Source organism: Chroicocephalus ridibundus, chromosome 4, assembly GCF_963924245.1.
Source record: "Chroicocephalus ridibundus chromosome 4, bChrRid1.1, whole genome shotgun sequence".
In the NCBI taxonomy this organism is placed as follows: Eukaryota; Metazoa; Chordata; class Aves; order Charadriiformes; family Laridae; genus Chroicocephalus; species Chroicocephalus ridibundus.
The window spans coordinates 63,111,399-63,128,829 of NC_086287.1; the positions used below are offsets into that span (position 1 = coordinate 63,111,399).

At 48.7% G+C, this 17,431-nt stretch overlaps 1 protein-coding gene across 2 annotated transcripts in view; it reads right to left on the minus strand.

Annotated features, from left to right (window-relative positions):
* Positions 1–7,147, minus strand: part of JAG2 (jagged canonical Notch ligand 2) — a 72,148-nt gene extending 65,001 nt beyond the window's left edge. The window contains exons 1-2 of one of the 2 annotated variants that reach the window (XM_063333360.1): positions 6,815–7,147; positions 6,208–6,531 (exon numbers count right to left, since the gene is read on the minus strand). In XM_063333360.1, coding sequence (XP_063189430.1) covers positions 6,208–6,531; positions 6,815–7,147 — 657 coding nt within the window. The remainder of the gene's footprint in view (positions 1–6,207; positions 6,532–6,814) is intronic. The other variant, XM_063333361.1, reaches the window with a different exon arrangement.
* Between the last annotated feature and the right edge of the window lie 10,284 nt (positions 7,148–17,431).

Below are 17,431 nucleotides of genomic sequence, written 5' to 3' on the forward strand. Positions count from 1 at the left end.
TTACATGAAACTTAAGTCTTTAGGCTTTCTATTCTGGGCAAGCTGCAAATAGTTGCTGGCACACACAGCATGCCAATAATAAATCCCTTTTTCAAAGAGTGGTTCAGTAGTGCTCACCATTAAGGCCTTGATTCTTTTTTAGAGGTGACACCTGCAGCTGCTATTGAAATCAACTGGAGTTGTCACTACCCAGCATTGGTAAAGTCAGTCTCTAAAACATCACCCAATTATCTTCTTTTAGCCAAGAGTATAACAAAACCTGCAAGCTACTCTTCATGTTAGTGTAACTTGAAACTAAAGGGATATCAGTTATACAATAAACCGTTCCTCCGACCTCAACCTTTCATTTCTGATGAAAAAAGTTTGAAAGTAAATACAGTAGTGAGCAGGTGAAAACATTTGATTCCCTGATCTACTTTCCAAGACTGAGAAAACACGGATCCACGTTTTCTGATCCACACTACATCTTCTCCATGAATTGCAACAGGCAAGGGAAGGCCTTATAAGCACAAGGACCACAGGTGTTTTGTCAAAATAAGAAACAGTTTGGCATGCCAGTTACCACAGCAGTCTTAGAGTCTACATGCAAAGCCATCAGGCAGAGTCAGTAAGCAAGCAGCAAGCTCAGGGAGGGGGAAAGTGGTCAAGCATTAAAAAGGAAGCTTTGAGCTATCAGCAGAGCCTTCCACCCGGGAAAAAAAAAGTTAGGCTGCTGGCAAATAAGACAAACATGTATGTAATTCATCAATATATGGCTATCAACCAGTTTATTTTTTTCATGATAATTTCCTCTGCTAACAAGGTGTGATGCATGTACGTTATAACCCATCGCTATAGCAGGTGAATTTTACATTTTGGCATGAGGTCTTGCTCTCACTTCTTATTCCCTGCCCTCAAGTCTTGCTTGGACTGTATGTTTGCATGCACTTTTTTTTTTTAAGGGGAATTTGAATGGAGCAAAGAACAACTATTTAGAGGTAAAGCTTGCTGTGTATTACTTGAAGGTACTTCATTTGTCAAATTCTGATCTTTTTCCATGAAAGAAGCGTATGTACTGTTTCTCAAGTACAGCTGTGTACAAGCACCTTTTCCAGTGGTAAACGGCCTAACTTTAACCTGCTTAATTTAAGCCTATCTGTCACAATGCGTTGTCATTCAAGCTGACAGGATGCATGTTTACTCTATCAGGGAGCACGGAGTAATCTAATCCAGGATGTTTTCATTACAAAGCCTCAAGATCCTGATCAGAGAGCAGTGATGGCTGTGTTAAGACAGAAGGTAGACCAACTGTAGATCTACCAGCCAAACAAAAACAGACAAGAACACTTCCTACAGTCAGGCTGCCTAGCTCCCTACAGGCACCAAGGATCCCAGATAAGGCGCTTCAAGGATAGATGCCTTCCAACTTAATTTTTCACATTAGAAGGACTGAGAGAGCTTGACGCAGAATCCTATATTGAAATAAACATCTGAAAGTGCCAAACAGAACACTGTACCCATTAAGTAATAAAGCTATAAGGTCAAGTATTCCTGCTTGGGTTTTGGCAGGGGAGGGGTTGCTTTCTAAGAAATTCAGCATTTACAGCTGCAGCCAAGTTATTCTCTCAACAGCTTTACATATTTGATGGTTCATGCTCCTGTGTATGTTTCAGATCAAGACTGAACCCTTCCAGGCATTTGGATGAGACTCACACGTGGACTGCACATGGATGAAACTCACACAGAGCTTGGATATTAGTTTTATATACTTTCACCCATTTTTATCAACCTGAAAGTTAACAGTACTTCAGAAGTTTAGAGAGAGGTGCTACAATCACACTCCGAATAGGAAAAACTTAAGATCAGTGCTTACAAAAGTAATCAACTAGTTGCCCACATTCTAGTGGGGAAGGCACCCTTTACCCAAGCAAGCTGTGAGGGCTGCCTGAGCCTCTACAACCTCTTCTTCAGATAGGTACACAGAGTCCTAGCTAAGAGGATTTGTGATCTCTCAAGGAAAGAGAGAAGTGAAATTGCTTGTTTCTGCTACTTATCTCCAAGGCCCTGAACTCTGAAGTTCACCTGTGGAGTTCAGAGTATACTATACTGATACGTATACTGCACTGTCAGTCACACCAGAATCTCAAAAACAGAGGGGCTGAGGGGATATAGTGATGCATACTGTAATGTATGATTTCGACATCCACAACTAGTCAGAACAATTCCTCTATATGACTAATTAACTGAAGTAATGGATGCCATACCAATATTTACGGTGCAGGAAAAGCTGCGAGTTCCCTGAGGGAAGGAACAGGGTGGAGGTAAAAAAACCACACACACACACAACTCCATTTCATGCCATCTTGCAAAGGAGTATGAAAAATGGCTCCACGTAACCGACCCAACAGAACACCTATAACTTTAAAACATCATCTTCAGAAACAGCCTTTAATTAAATCCAAGTCTAAAATTCTGCCAATACCCTAATTGTTATTGATAAATATTGCTGCGCAAGGTATTTCTGAAGCTTCAGTGTCGAACAGCTCTGTGTCACAAATTGCTCAAGACTAATAAACCTGAACTGTGTAAGTTACCAGAATCGATTCTTCAAAACTACTTGAATTCTTCTGTCTTTTTTGTTTTAAAGTTGCACACAAATTTTAATTGCATCATTTGTTTATTAACAATCTCAAATGGGCATTAAGCTTCAAGTTTTACAGCAGGAGGCAAAGAAAAAAATGTGAGGTAGGTGGGTGAAGAAGACAGCTGTATTGTTCTAGCTGTTCCTCAGCCTCTCCCACTGCCAGATTTCTGTGGATGATGTATCCCAAGGTAGCAATTTTAAGAACTTTTTGGCAATATCCCAAGCTCCTCTTGCAAATCAGAGATCAGATTAACATTATTAAAAAGACAGGAAATAGGAATAAACTGGATAACTGACACTGTATCAAACAGTGGAAGTCACTGAACTCTGGTACTGCAGCTTTACAGAAGAGACACTTGTCCACATTTTAGGTAAAATTTTACCATGCAAAATTAAAAAAAAAAAAAAACAAACAAAAAACAAAACAGTTTAACAAAACCAAGGCAAAAAGCCACCTTTCAAGATACTACTTGCCTTACAGCTACTGCTAGCTCAGGACACTGCAATATCAAACAGACATCAAGAAAGCCTCCCTCGAGTGATTTATACATTAACACATTAGTCTCCTTATGTGAGCGAGTTATCACTCAGATGAGGTTCAGTAAGAAGTCCACATATACCATTGCTGGCTTACATTAGGGTTGGATTTCTCAGTCTTAAAAATCTAATCTAGAACTACCACAGTAACTCCTTTGCCCACTGCCAGTACCAAGGCAAATTCGTTTCATAAGCAAAAGACACAATTTCCAATTCTCCTTAGTCTTGTCCCTTCCCAGCATATTCAATAAATGAACATTAATTTCATTAGTGTCACATAGCAAAAAAAAAAAAAAATCACATGAAAAGACTATATCCGTATTGTCCTTTCTTGTTTGCAAACTTGAGTAAAGAGAGAATAGTATTTTAGAATAATTTCCAAATTACGCCAGTGAGTTGAAACCTAACCCAGGAACTCAATCTATTGCATTAAACTAGCATTACAATTAAGCTTCTCGTTGCAGAGTCTATAGAGGTTATATACAGTTCCGACAAAGATGCTGTGTTCCCCATCAACAGACTGAATGTCCAGAATTCAAGATGTAACTACAACATTCAGAAGGGACTTCTTTCCACAAGTGCATCCACGGACTGCAGTAGAGGGACTGTTTTTAAAAGTACAACTACTCCACAATTTATTTTTAGAATTGAGGGTGGGCAGGGACAGTATTCAGTAAACCTTCCAAAAATCAGCCAGCCACCCACTAAACTGCACTGGGACTGTTTAAATAAATTACAGGCTGCTTTGCAACAGCTGCAAGAAAAAAAACAGTGGAAAGAAAGACCAAATATTTCAAGTCCTTTAAAATGCTGGAGGCAGTGATAAAAAAAATAGCAGCAGACATGGTATTGTATGCTAGAGACACTGTGGCAATTTACCTGCAAGAGGTAGGTCAAACAGGCCTTTCTTAGGAGTTGATGAGCATAGAACAACAATATCCGGCAGCTGCAAGGTAGGAATGTGCTTATTCCAACAGAGGAAAACTGAAGAAGGCTGGGCTTAGGGACTTGCATTGTAAGGATTATCAAACCCTCCTCTCATTTCAAGTAGAAATACTAGAAACTGGCAAAATAAAAGTACGAGTTAAGTTACCTTTACTTCCTCATGCAGATAACATATAAAGTTTGAGGCACTAATGCTCCTGAAATCTCCTACTGAGGAGTTTATGATTTCATGAAGCCCATATTAAATGGTCAATAAAGAGGAGAAAGAATCTTAATTCTACCTTTGATCTTATAACTTAAGAACAGAGTTCTAAATAACCTGGTTTTATGGTATTTGCTATACCTGTTAACAGGAATTTTTCAACTTCCACAGCACCACCAAATGCAATCAAAACACCCCAACTTGGAAATCAGAATGTAGTCACTCCTGTGCAGAGAAATTCATCAGTTGTACCATTTTTTTTAACCATCTAACTTGAGCAAAACCCCTGCCTTAAAATAGCAGACAGTTCTTAATTTGAGATGCATGAGCATGAGAGTGGAGGGTCCCAGGGACCACAGAAAGTTAAGCGATTTATGGGGACCGGTTGCCCTTAGTACAAAATACAAGTGAGCAGTTTTGTCCCTAACCATTCCCAGCAGCAGTTTTCCAAGTAACAAAGATCCTGCGAGCTACATAATCTCAAGAGGTCGGTAAGGGCCATTTCATCTGTTAGTCACCAGGTGCCAAACACGATCTGCAGGTACCAGCGCTTCCGATACTCATCTCCCTCCTGAGCTAGGGCATTGCACCATCCCCATTCCTCAGCGCCTCGCAACTTGCCAGCTTCCACCCCGTGGCCCACTTGGAAGGGCCAGGAGCAACAGCTGTGAACCTCCCTGCAGGATCCTACCTGCCTGCAGCCGGGCAGGAAGCCCGGCCTTTCCTCCCGCCCGCCCGCCGCTCCCCACCACGGGCCCTGCTCCGCACCCAGCGCCCCCAAAAAAGCAGAAGGAAGCACCCCCCCGGCCGCCGAGGACGGGGACGAGCCTTGGCCTGCAGACCCTGACGGAGGGGTGGGGGGGAGGCGCACGGGGAGGTGGGGGCTGAGGTAACCGATAGGGCTGCAGAAAACCCCCCGAGATCCTGAGGGGAGAGAGGAGCAGAGAAGGACGGGGGCAGCACCGGGGTATCGCCGGCAGACGCCCACAGCTCCCGCCGCCACACGGCCGAGGCACGGGTCCGGTGTCTGACAGGATGAGGCTCCGCTCCGGACGCCCCCTCACGATTCGTGCGCCCGGAGGCGGCCAACTCCGGCCTCCCTTCGCCACCGGGGCGGCGGCGAGCGCCGCGCTCAGCCCCGCGCAGGTGTGTGTCGGGGGGCGGACAGGGAGGGCTCGCAGCGCTCGGGACGCGGCCGGCCCCCGCCCTCACACCCACGGCCGGCGGCTCCCGCCCCTCCGACCCCCGCGCGCGCTGCTGCTGCTGCCGCCGCCGCCGCCGCGCGGCCCCGCCCGCGCCCCGGGAGAGGCGGCAGCTCGCGCCCTCCAGCCGCGGCACGCGCCCCGCGCCGCGCCCCCACCTGCGCCGCGCGCCGCCCGGCGGCGCCCCCTGCCGGCCGCAACCCCGCACTGCGCGGAGCCGCGGGGGCTCGGAGGCACCGGGTCGCGCTGCGCGGCTGCCGTCGGGCTTTCGCAGGCGGCTTTTCGCCATTATTATCTTCCCCCCCCCCCCCTTTTTTTTTTTTTAAAAACATTTTCGGCGCACGAGCCGCACCTGCGGCTCGTGCGGGAGCCCGTCACGCGCTCCGCCCGCAACCGCCGTCCACGCCGCAGCCGCTCCCCGCCGCCGAGAGCCCCTTGCGAGGCTGTCGCGGCCCCCGCGCCCCTCCGCGGGGCGAGGGCGGCGTGCCCCGCCGCCCTCCCCACACCCCCGCTCCGTGCCCCCGCAAGCCCCGGCAGGCAGCCGGCCCCGCCCGGGCAGCGCACCGGCAGCTCGCCCGGCTTCCTAACGGGGGAGCGGGCAGGCGCTGCAGAACCGACGGGGGGGGGTGGCGGCGGGGGGGGGGTGGCAGAAACAAACAAAAAGAGGGGCGATAACAGCAGCCCCATCATCAACCTACCGGCCACGCAAACTGAAAGGGAATAACAATCCTGCCCGTCTCGGGGGTTCTGCCTTGATGGGAGTATTTGTTGCTGTTCAAATAGAAAATATTTCCACCGAGAACGGGGGTAGATCCGAATCCGTAGTTGCAGGGTCCGACCGGAGTGATCTTGGCCTGGTATTCCTTGAGGCAGACTTTCACGTAAGTGTCGCACTCGTCCCGGGTACAGTCCAGGTTCTGGGGGCTTTTCATGCCATCGCAGCATTCCCCATTGAACAACTCGCCGTTTACATTCCGCACCGAGTTAAGCCGCAGCTCGAAATAGCCCGTGGACCGGGACACCTAAAAATAAAAATCAAAGGGAAGAGACAGCCTCCTTTACTACCGCGGCCCAGCGGCAGCGCGGGGCTGCGGCGAGCGCTCCCCGGTACACCCCCCCCCCCAACTTTCGCCGGCTGCGGGTTTAGCCCCACCGCGGCAGCACATATATGTATGTATATATATATATACACACTATATACATATATGTGTATATATAGATATATGATGTGCGCAAAGTAGAAGCGGAGTAGGGAGAAGGGAGCCGCGCCACCGGCCGGGAGCGGAGCCCCCCGCGCCCCCCTACCTGCACGCAGGAGGCGAGGAGCAGCGCCAGGCTGAGCGCGGCGGCGCGGGGGGCCCGGCTCCGCCGGCCGGCGCCCCGCATGCCTGCCGCTCCGCGCCGCCGCCTCAGAGGAGCCCGCCGAGCCCACCGGCCACGGACCGGCGGCCGCTCGCCGCATGGGCGGCGGGGGAGCCGCCCGCAGCGCGCCGGAGGGCGCAGGGCATGGGCTGCCGGCGGGGCCGCCCGGAGCGTTCCGCCGCCGCTCCCCTCCCGCGGGCTCCGCTCGCCCTCTGTGCGCCTCGGCTCCGCGGACACCCAACAAGTAGGTGCCGGAGTGACAGCTTCATTACCCATTCGCCGCCGCTGCCGCTGCCTTCATATTAATGAGGGGGACGGCCCGGCCCCGCGGCCGGCGGGTGGGGCCAGCGCCGCTCCCGCCGCGGCTCTTAAAGGGCGGCGGTGGTAGCCCCCGCCCTGCCTTGCCGGCAGCGGGGGGTCTGTTAGACCCAGAGGGGATGTTGGGGGAGTACCCCCACGGGCAGTGAGGTACGCGCCCCCACGCGTGCCGCGGAGGAGCGCTGCGGGGTGCGTGTGCCCGCACTCGCGTGTCGGTGGGTGGGGAGGAGCCCGCGGGGCGCCTGCACCCGCAGTGCCGGAGGAGCAGCCGTGGGACGTGCGCGCCCGCGGCGGTGGAGGGGTGCGTGGGGTGGGTGCAGCCCTGGCCATGGAGGAGCACGTGGGATACACGCATCCCCACTGGTGTGGGACCGCACGGGGTGTGCGCACAGACAGGCGTGGAGGAGCACGCGTGGTGCAAGCACACAGGGTCAAGGAGAAGGGCTTGGGGTGGGAGCACCCCAGCGACGCAGGAGCACGCATAGTTCATGCACCCACAGCTGTGCAGGAGTGGGCAGGGTGGGAGCACCTGCAGCTGTGCGGGAGTGGGCAGGGTGGGATCACCTACAGCTGTGGAGGAGCCCACAGGGTGAGAGCACCCACAGCTGCGGAGGAGTGCGCATGATGTATGGGCTCACAGTCATGGAGGACTGTGCTGGTTGGGAGTGCCCGCAGCCATGTAGGAGCACACATGGTGCACGCAAGCGTAGCTGTGGAGGAGAACACAGGGTGGGATCGTCCCTCGGCTGTGGAAGAGCATGCATAGTGGATGCATGTGCAGCTGTGGGGGAGTGTATGGGCTGCGTGCACCTGCGGATGTAGAGAAACACAGAAGGTGGGAGCACCCACAGCCTGAGAAGTGTGTGAGGTGCATGCACCTGCAGCTGTGGGGGAGCACATGGGATGTGTGCGCCCACACTCATGTTGAAGCACAAAGGGTGCGCGCACCCACAGCCACATAGGAGTTCACACAGGATCGCTTATAGAGTGTTCTCAGTGACGTGTGCGGTACAGAGAGCAGATGGCCAAGTGGTGGGATCATGTCCTTCTCCAGTGGTGGCTCAAGCAACTATGAGAGCGAGCAGAGATTTCTCCTTTAGTATAAGGATCCTGTGATTTTGATCCTTGCTGACAACTATGAAAGCTATACATCCAGAAAACTGCATGCTATGGATACGGTATCAAAGCCCGGATCTGCATTTAGGACCTAAGTTTTCCTTCTGTTGCTCTCCCTCCCTCCCCCTTCTCCCCGTTTTAACTCTTTAGCGCTGATCACCCACCAGAGTGGACAATTGGAGAACAAACAGCTCAGAAATCAAAGGGCTGTCATGTTTCCCTGCACGGAAAACCTTTCACAGAGCCTCCCCCTGCCTTTTCAGTGCCCCGGCTGCCTCCCGTCCCTCCAGCAGCCAGCCGGCACGCTGCTCCTCTGCTATTCATGGCCAGCCTGCAGCTGCAGCTACTCTCCTAGGCTGACACAGCAGCAGCTGCTATATGTGTGCCAGCTGGCTAGCCGCTCTCCAAAATCCTCTTGTCCGCCCTGCTCCCCTTGCTTTCCTGCCTCCCCACCTACAGACCTGCTTCTCCTTCCCCACCCACGTCTCCCACTCGCCACAATCTGCTCCGGTTTCCTACCTCCCCGCTGTCCTGAGCCTACCCCTCTGCTGTCCTGATTCACCTTACTTGCTCTCCAGGAAGCATCCCCTACTTTCCCTCTCATCCCTCCTTGAGCTCAAACAGGAGCTCTCTGAAGTGGAGCGGTGAATATTGCTTTTAATTATTTTATGTGTCCTCTCTTTGAAACTGTGCCTCCCAACATAACTGTGTTCAAGCATTTTTCTGGTTAAGATAACCTCTGGTATAACCGCCTTTAGAAGGTGGCAAAGGGAAAGGAGGGGGAGCTGAGGGAGGGCCAGGGCCTTGGTTTGAGGTGTTATTTTAAAGTCACTACTTTTTGTTAATCAGAAACTTTGCTGGGCCCCTACCCTTGCCCAGCTGCGTGCTTCCAAATAGACAGGCAAATGCTCTTTAGTTTTAATTACCTATTCTGGTGGCTGAAGGGAAGGAGTTTCTTAGACTAGCTTACTGCCTAAAGATTATTTTGTGGTGGATGGCAGCCAAAATATTTTGCAAGACAGGTATTTTGTTTGCATGTATCATCATAAACAAACATAAAACCTCATAATCCTCGTTCAGCATTATGCGGTCAATATGCCTGTGGAGGAAGACATATATTTTTATCAGCAAGCTAAGCAAATGTAATACAGAAGAAAGATGATCCAGTAGTTACAGCATATGCTCGGTCTCTGCAGAGCCAAGCTCGGTTACCTGCTGTATCACAGAATTTCTTTGTTACCTTGAGCATGCTGCATGTTCTTTTTATGCTTTGGTTTCACCTTTTAAATATCCTACAGTACTCAACAACTCTGGTGCCATTTAAAAATGCCTTTTCTCGCTGTAACCTGACTTCACAGGAGCAGAGTGGGGAGGTGCAGCTATTTCCAGGCATTCTCTCTGCTCAGGAGAATTTTCATTTTATTCTTCTCGGTGCTGCAGCCCCATTTTCAGCCTGAACTACTTAGTTCTCTTATTGTGGTCGTTATTTCTCGAGCGCCATGGAGATTCACTCTTTTCTTCTGCAGGTATGCAAAGTTGTTTCATTTTAGTTATGCACAGATAGTGACAGTTTTCAGGAAATGCAGCAAAAATATTTCTTAGCGTACAAACTCTGAGTTCCTAAAAAAGCCCAGTGGCCAGATCTGGAGGTGAATGCTGAGCAAGGCTAAGAGGAGTCATCCCTTGCAGCTTGGACAACCCACCTCAGACTGTCTCTGTAGGACCAGCCCCGAAGTGGGACAGTCCAGCCTCCCGTGTAGTCCCTGCCTTCCTGAGGGGGCTGCCTCCCACTAGCACTTGGGGGGAGATAAAGTTAGATAAGATGAAAAGCAAAAGGTCCTGTGCAGCCCTTGGGGTGGCTTGGACACTTCGAACAGGCCATTGAACTCTTCTGCATCCAGGTGGCAGGATTCGCCCCGCTCCTGCTCCAGTCGCATGACAGCTCGCGGGACCGGGCTTCCCCTGCTCTGAGCAAGCGCGCCGGAGGCTCCATAACTCATTCCCAATCAGCTGCGCTCTCCAAGACCCGCTCGAGGCCCTGGCTGCCAAGTGTAACGTGTCTCCTCTTACACCCACACCTGCAGCCCAGCCTGCTGTCACCCAACCCGCTGGCTTTCCCGGCTGTACTGCATCTGGCTGCACCGGCAGCCGTCCTTTTCCCGGTGAGTGAGGCTGGGACCTTTCCTTTGCCACTGCGGGGTCATCCTCCCCTCGCCGTTCCTGGAGAAGGGTCCCTTTGCCTTTAGTCGTGGGACCGTCCATGAGGTGTCCTGCAGGCACCTGCCTGCTGCTCAGGGGAAGTCAATATAAATTTCCCTATGCCGAGCACAAGCTTTGAGGTGCTCTTCTTTCACTCCTTCCCCACCAGTACAAGGGCTGTCAAGATCCAGATTAAAAAAAACCGTAAATATCCTCACATTGTTGCTTCCTCCTGCTGCTGTTCCTTCTCCTTTCTCCAGCAACCCCTGATGAGCGTAGCAAGTGGGAATGGGGGGCCACGTATGAGAGAGGGGTGGAAATAGGGCTGAGGAAACTCGTGCTTGATTTTAACTGGGGTTTGAGCTTGCAGTCAGCAGTTACTCATCCTGCACAAGGGACGCGACTGGAGAACATCGGTCCCTCTGGCAGGGGAGGGACGCGCTCACCGCCAGTCTCAGGCAGGGTGGAGTGCCGGCATCCCGCACCTCCTCATTCCCAGCCCTCTGGGCCAGGATTTTTGCTTTTGTGCTCTGGCTGCACTCTTGTGCTAAGTTTATGCCTGTATGCAAATCCTTTGCAAGCATGCTCATTAAATCATTTGCATAAAATATCCCTGGAGGATCATAGCAGCTAGGAAGGGGCAGGGTTCATCCATTTGTCTTAGAGACAGCAGAGGTACAGGGATGTCATTTGTCAGTATGCATGTGGATATGGATATAGACATATATCTCATTTACCCAGGCCAGAATGTGTCCGCTTGGGAAAGTTAAAGGCAAGAAGATCATTTTGGATGTTGTCCATCTGAAACTTGGCAGGGCAGGAGTTAACCCTCCCTTTCTGGCTAGAAAGGCTACAGCTGCCTGTCCTGAGAGCAAGGCATTGCAGGACAGAACCAGCTGTGAAGAATTAATTTCTCTCCTTCCTCCTCCATGGGAAGCCTTGTGGGCCAGGGCTAAGAATATGAATGGAGAAGACTGCTCAGGAAGAGAGCTAGAGGGTAACCAGAGGAGAAGGATTTTTCTTTCTCTCTTCTGTGTGGAACTTGGCTGGAGCAAGGTATTTTGAGCTTTGCTGTGGACTTGGCAGCGTAAAGACATGTCTTCTCCCTTGACTTTGACTGAAGAGTCCTGTTGGATTTGTATGGCTTATGTAATGTCTTTAACGAGTGTGTACATGCATGTGCATGCTCTTCATGGAAGCAAAGCAGACTTGAACTGTGAGGATGTTGTTTTTAAATATCTTCCAATGTAAGACCTGGGAGTGGCGTCTCTTAGTTAGGATTGAGCCGCTAGTACAGCCCAAGAGAAGACCAAGTAGAGAAGGAATAAGGTAGTGCTTGTATCTGTTTCCCTTCCTGACTACTACTAGGAAAGTAAAGTTACGCTTGATGGAAGTTGTGCCAGGAAAGAAGCTGAGATCTTGGCACTGCCCTTTCCTATTTCAGTGGTTGCCCAGCTCTGAGCTGGCGTGGGTCTCTGCAGGCTCCAGAGCAGAAAGAAGGTGGTTTCCTATCGTTTCAACTTTGCTGCCTGGCATGCTTTCCTTTCTGCTTTTGGGTCCTGGGCTTCTGCCAGCAGAAGCATATGCTGAGTCTGGCCTGAGAAGTCAATTGGTCTCAGTTTGTACAGCTTGGCACTAGAGGCCAGCAATATTAGTAAAATGAAGGAGATCTACTGAACACAGTCTTTGAGAGTTCCTCCCGTTTTTTAAAGCCCTGCTAAAATGTTAACACTTGGGGTAAGGGTGGAGGTGTTAACTGGTTCTTTGTGGATTTTCAGAAGACAACCCATCTGAGAAGCCCTCTCAAAACTGAGTGACCCATGCTGCATCTGCTATCCACAGCCGGCCTTTGTTCTTCAGGTTCATGGCAGTCATCCTCAAAGAAACCTCTACCTGTGATTTTCCTGGTGCAAGAATCACAGAAAATAAGGTCAGAAGGGATATCCAGAGATTATCTAGTTTATCAAATTCCACAAAGAAGGACAAACAGTGCCTGCTCCTTGCATAACAGATGGGTGTCCGACCTCTTCTTAAAAACATCCCCAGATAGAAATTTCTTAGCTGTGATAACCTGTTCTAGTGGTTAACCATCAGAAAACATATGCTACTGCCTTGCTGTGCTTTGATCCCACTTCTTGACCTGTTTGCAGCGGATGTGGAGCACAGCATATTCCCTTCCTCTCTGCTGCTATCCTTTATGTATTTGAAGACTATGGTTGTGCCTCCCTCTGATGTCTCTTCTTTACAAAGAAAGAAAAACCCAGTATTTTTCTGGTCTTACATGATTGTAGACCATATTTTCTAGACCCTTGATCATTCTTGTGGTCCTACGGTAGTCTCTCTGCTATTGTTCCTCGATTTTCTTAAAATCCAGTGCCCCAGATTGGACACAGAGTTCTGGTGAGATCTTAGCAGCGCTGGATGAAGTGGGAGGAATACATCACAGACCAGGCAGAAGTCAGTCCTTGCTATACGTGCAAGCATGATGCTTGCTTTAGTGTTCCTTCTCTTTCTTGCAACAGTATGATGTTGTTGACTTAAGTTTGGTTTGCCCTCTACTGAGCGGCTTTTTACCCTTGGAGCTTTAGATCATGTTTTCTAGTTATGAGAATGTGATATGAGTGTCAAAATCCCTAATAAACAATAGGATTGTTGCATCTACCAGTTCTTGTGTATCCTGCTGCCCCAGTGACAGGAAAAATATCTGGGTTATTATTTAACAAATTTGTGTTAGCTGTCACTCACTTCTTTGTTATTTTCTGGATGTTTATAGAAAATTTCTCTGTTTGTTCCAGTCTTCTGACACCTTGCTAGTTGTCTGTGGGGTCTCAGAGAGCTGCTAACATCCATGAGATTGCTTCAACAAGCAGCCTAAGCATACAGTATTTAATCCAGCTAAGCATTCTTCACTTATTCTTTCTTCCTTCCAGACTGAGTTCTTTCTCTGTCATCCATGACACTAATTGTGTGCAAGTGGTCTTTTTACTGAAAGCTGAAGTAAAAAACGCAAGTGCTTCCATCACGCCTTGCTAGCTTTCCTTCCTGGTTGGGTAGTTCTTCCATGGCCCTCATGTCCTTGCTAATTTATTTTATGTTTTCTTAATGTCCTGTTGATCCTGTATTTCTTTTTACATCTTGACTTCCCTGGTTTGGTCCCTACATCTTCAGCCTATGCATTTAAATTCACATGCAAGTGAGTCCCTCTTCCATTTTCTGAATGCACTCTTTCTTGCATTGGAGATCAATGAAGTGGTCATGATTTAAGCAAATCACCCGTCTCTTACAACACTTGGTTTCCCTTCTCTGCTGGGACTGTTTGAATTGATGTCCTTACCATTGTTTCTTTAAGGTGCTGCCAGCTTTCCTGAATTCTCTTTTCTCTGAAACTTGTTTCTCATGATTATCAGTTCTATGAGGTTTTTGAAATATGGTTTCTGGAAGTCCATTGTATTTATTTTGCTGTTCTCCTTCCTTCCTTTCCTATGACTTGTGAACTCTGTTGTTTCATGGTCATTCTCACCCAAGCTGCATTCCTCTTGCATGTTATAAGCAGTTCCTTCTCTTTGGTTAGAGTCAAATTCAGTTCTCATTTTGACTATGTATCAAGGTTTTAATCTCTCCTTATTTATTCCTTATGCTCTTTGCATTATTTTATCAGGCAATTCATTATCCTCTTCAGCACTCCTCCGATGATTTTCTTATGAGTAATGGTATTTCCCCTAGTTTATAACGCGTCTGCCCAAGTACTTGATGCTTGTATTTACCTGTTCACTTTTGAAACCAGTCCTTGAGGATCCTAGTTGCATTAATGCAGCAGGTCAGGGCACAGAGATGCTCTTCCTGCCTTGTGAGGTGAATGCTAGTTCTGATCACCAGTTCTTTTTCTTGGAACGTTCATCAATTTCAAGCAAGTCAAAACCTTCCTGGTGATTCCACCTGCACAGCCATGTATTCATTTCTAGGAAAAGAGTTATAAGTAGCTGATGCCACTCATGACCAAAATAGCTAGTGCTTTATTCATGGAAGGAATTTTTCCTTCCTCCTTTCATACATGAACCGGTCTGACCAATGCTAAGAAAACCCACTCTGGATATGTTGATTCTAGCCAACTGCCAACATGTCAGATCTCTAATTCCCATGGAAAATTCATAGGGAAATCATCCAAGATGCAGTTAGAAGTTTATCTAATTAAAACCCAATCTAAATTCAGACTAAGCCTCTGACATCTTGGATAATCTGCTGTCAGAGGAGAGAGGCCTGACATCCTTCTCCTGCATCTGGACTGCTTGCCGGAGCAGGAGCTGTTGTTGACCAGGAGGTGCTGTTGTCATGCCAAGAGGAGGTTGCAGAATTCAGTAAAATGCAATAAAATATCCACGTCTGTGGAGAAGGGAGGAAAGCAGACATGTATCTCTGCGATGAATTGTTAAGGTGCAATGGGTTGAGGTATCAGACACATGTACATAGATATAATGGTACATTTCTCTTCATACAAAGACATTCCTTTCACCACATTAGCCGTGTGGTTGGCCTTGACCAGCTCACAGCTTCTGAAACTTAAATGTGAGTAAGGTGAAGAGTATGGTAGATGACAGAAGAAAAAACATGAAGTGTTTAAATCTATTATTCCATCTCCTTTGTTTGAAAGCATCCTACTCATTGTCAGTGGAGTAGAGTTCATGCATTCCTCACTGATATTAGGCTCTTGCACAGCAGCATCCTCAGCTGATACCCTCCACTATTTCTGGTCACCTGGAAAACCTACCCAATGCTGGAGGAGGAGGGATTGTTTTTTATTAGGGTCTTCTGCCATGTAGGGACTGCTGTAACACAACGTGCTTGAGAGTAAAGCAGTCAGACCTAAGGAAATGCAGATTTGTATGTGGCGCTGCTGAACACCACGCTGGTGATGTCACTTTGAGCATCATGCCAGTGCAGCCTCAGCAGTAGAGAAGTGCCTGAGAAGCTCTTCTAGTGCAAAGGCGTGGTAATGAATTTACACAGTGACACTGATTTAAAAAAAGAAAAAAAAAAGACCAATAGCTATGACATTCCTCTAGATTTTTTTTTCCAGTTACTAATGCATTTATTTGAATCACTGCTTGATGCATAATTTGATCTGATGTGCATGTTCATGCAATCTTTCTTCTCCCTCACTGGCACCTCCAGCCCCTTATATTTTGATAAATAAAATCAGATCTCTCTCTAAAAAATTCTCTCTTTAGCCTTACCTATAGTTGAGGTTGTCAGAGAAGTGATCGTCCACATCAGAGCTCTTGAACTAAAATAGTTGTGCCCCCTGTCTCCATTAACACGGGGATCTCAGTCAGTCTTTGACCCTTCTTGCAGCCAGTGCCTTCCAGCGCTTTCTGTAGGAAGGCAGTGTGCAGGAGCGGACCTGTAGCTTGCAGAAGACAGCTCAATTCATTTGAGATAAGTGACTCAGAGCCAGGACCATGCCATCCATTGTGCTGGATCAGTCACATTCACAATTCATCTGTTTATGCCCTGATTAACCATTCAAATAAAATTTTTATCACTCCTAGTTAAAAGCAGACATAAATGGGAGCTTCCTCTTCTGAACAAGAGACCTTGCTCCGAAAAAGAATTCCTTCTTCCTGGAGGCAGGCAAAATAACCAAGAGGGGCAACAGATGATTCATCTACCAGCACTCTCCCATCAAAAACTGTAGCTAAAACAAGATTACTGAGAAGAAGAGTGCTATTAAAGGAGGAAACTGCTGCTGTAATTTTGTTAAGGAACATGAGATTATTTAAAAGCCTTTTTAAAAGTGTGTTTGTTCCGGGAGAGGAGGGGTGAGGGTGGATTTTAGAGGAAGGGAGAAGGGAGAGACATTATTAGTCTTTCTTGCCTATAAAGATTCATGCTGCTTTCTTTGCCCTTGCCAGCAAGGATAGCGATTTCAGGAGCCGTTGTAAGTCATTATTCCAGCCCTAATGAATAGGACACAACCTGCACCTTAGCTTTGCGGAGGCTGAAAGCGTGGCAAAAAAAAAAAAAAAAAAAAAGGTTGTTGGGCGTAGAGGATTTGGTGCACTGTGCTGCACGTAATTGCAGGTTGAGATTTTTTCCAGCCGGTGCTTTTGTTCCTGGCCGTGGTGATCCCTAGCATGCTCACGCAGCAGCAGTCTCACATTGTTCAGTATTGCTTTACGTTCTCAAAGCCATGAACGAGCAAGGCTCAAAGCGTGTACCTCGCTTCACTCACCGGCAGCCAGTTTTCCCCCTGTGTAGCACTTGGAGCAGCCATGAAGCAGGGAGCGAAACAGGTTGCCACCGCTTTCAGCAGGCTCCGCTGCATCTTACTCATGGAGGATTACACAGTTCATATATGTTAGTGCAGGGACCCTGTAGGAAGCAGTGCAGGGACCTATGGGATAGAATCCCAGAGATGGGGGAAGCGGAGATTTGGGTGAGTCCGCTGGGACGGATCTGGCACTGGCTGCAGACCTTAGCCGGGAATTGCTGCGGGATTTGCTCTGCCCCAGTGTGCCGGGGTCCCCCGCGGAGCCGGGCTGGCACAGCTGTCCCTGGGATCAAGGGCAGAGCCTTCGCCTGGAAAGCTGGAGATCCCATTCTGCTTCTGAAAGTGGCTTCTTCACATACCAGCTGGATGTATTGTAGGTGTTACTGAGAGAGACAGAAAGAGGATTTGTGCCCTGCGGAGGCAGATCACTGGCCAGGCGTTACACGTAGCTGCTCCAAATGCGATTCTGCATAGAAAAAGCTGAGGTACTGAAGGGATCCATTAAACCAGATGCTTCAGTCGTCCAAAAAGCATTTTGTGTACAGTGTCAACTCACAGTCAGAGCTGTGCATTTTGATCAGATTTTTCAAGGTCAGATGGAAACTTGATGGCGACCCGGTCTGACCTTAACTGGTTTTCAGGCTTTCGCTCCGTTTGCT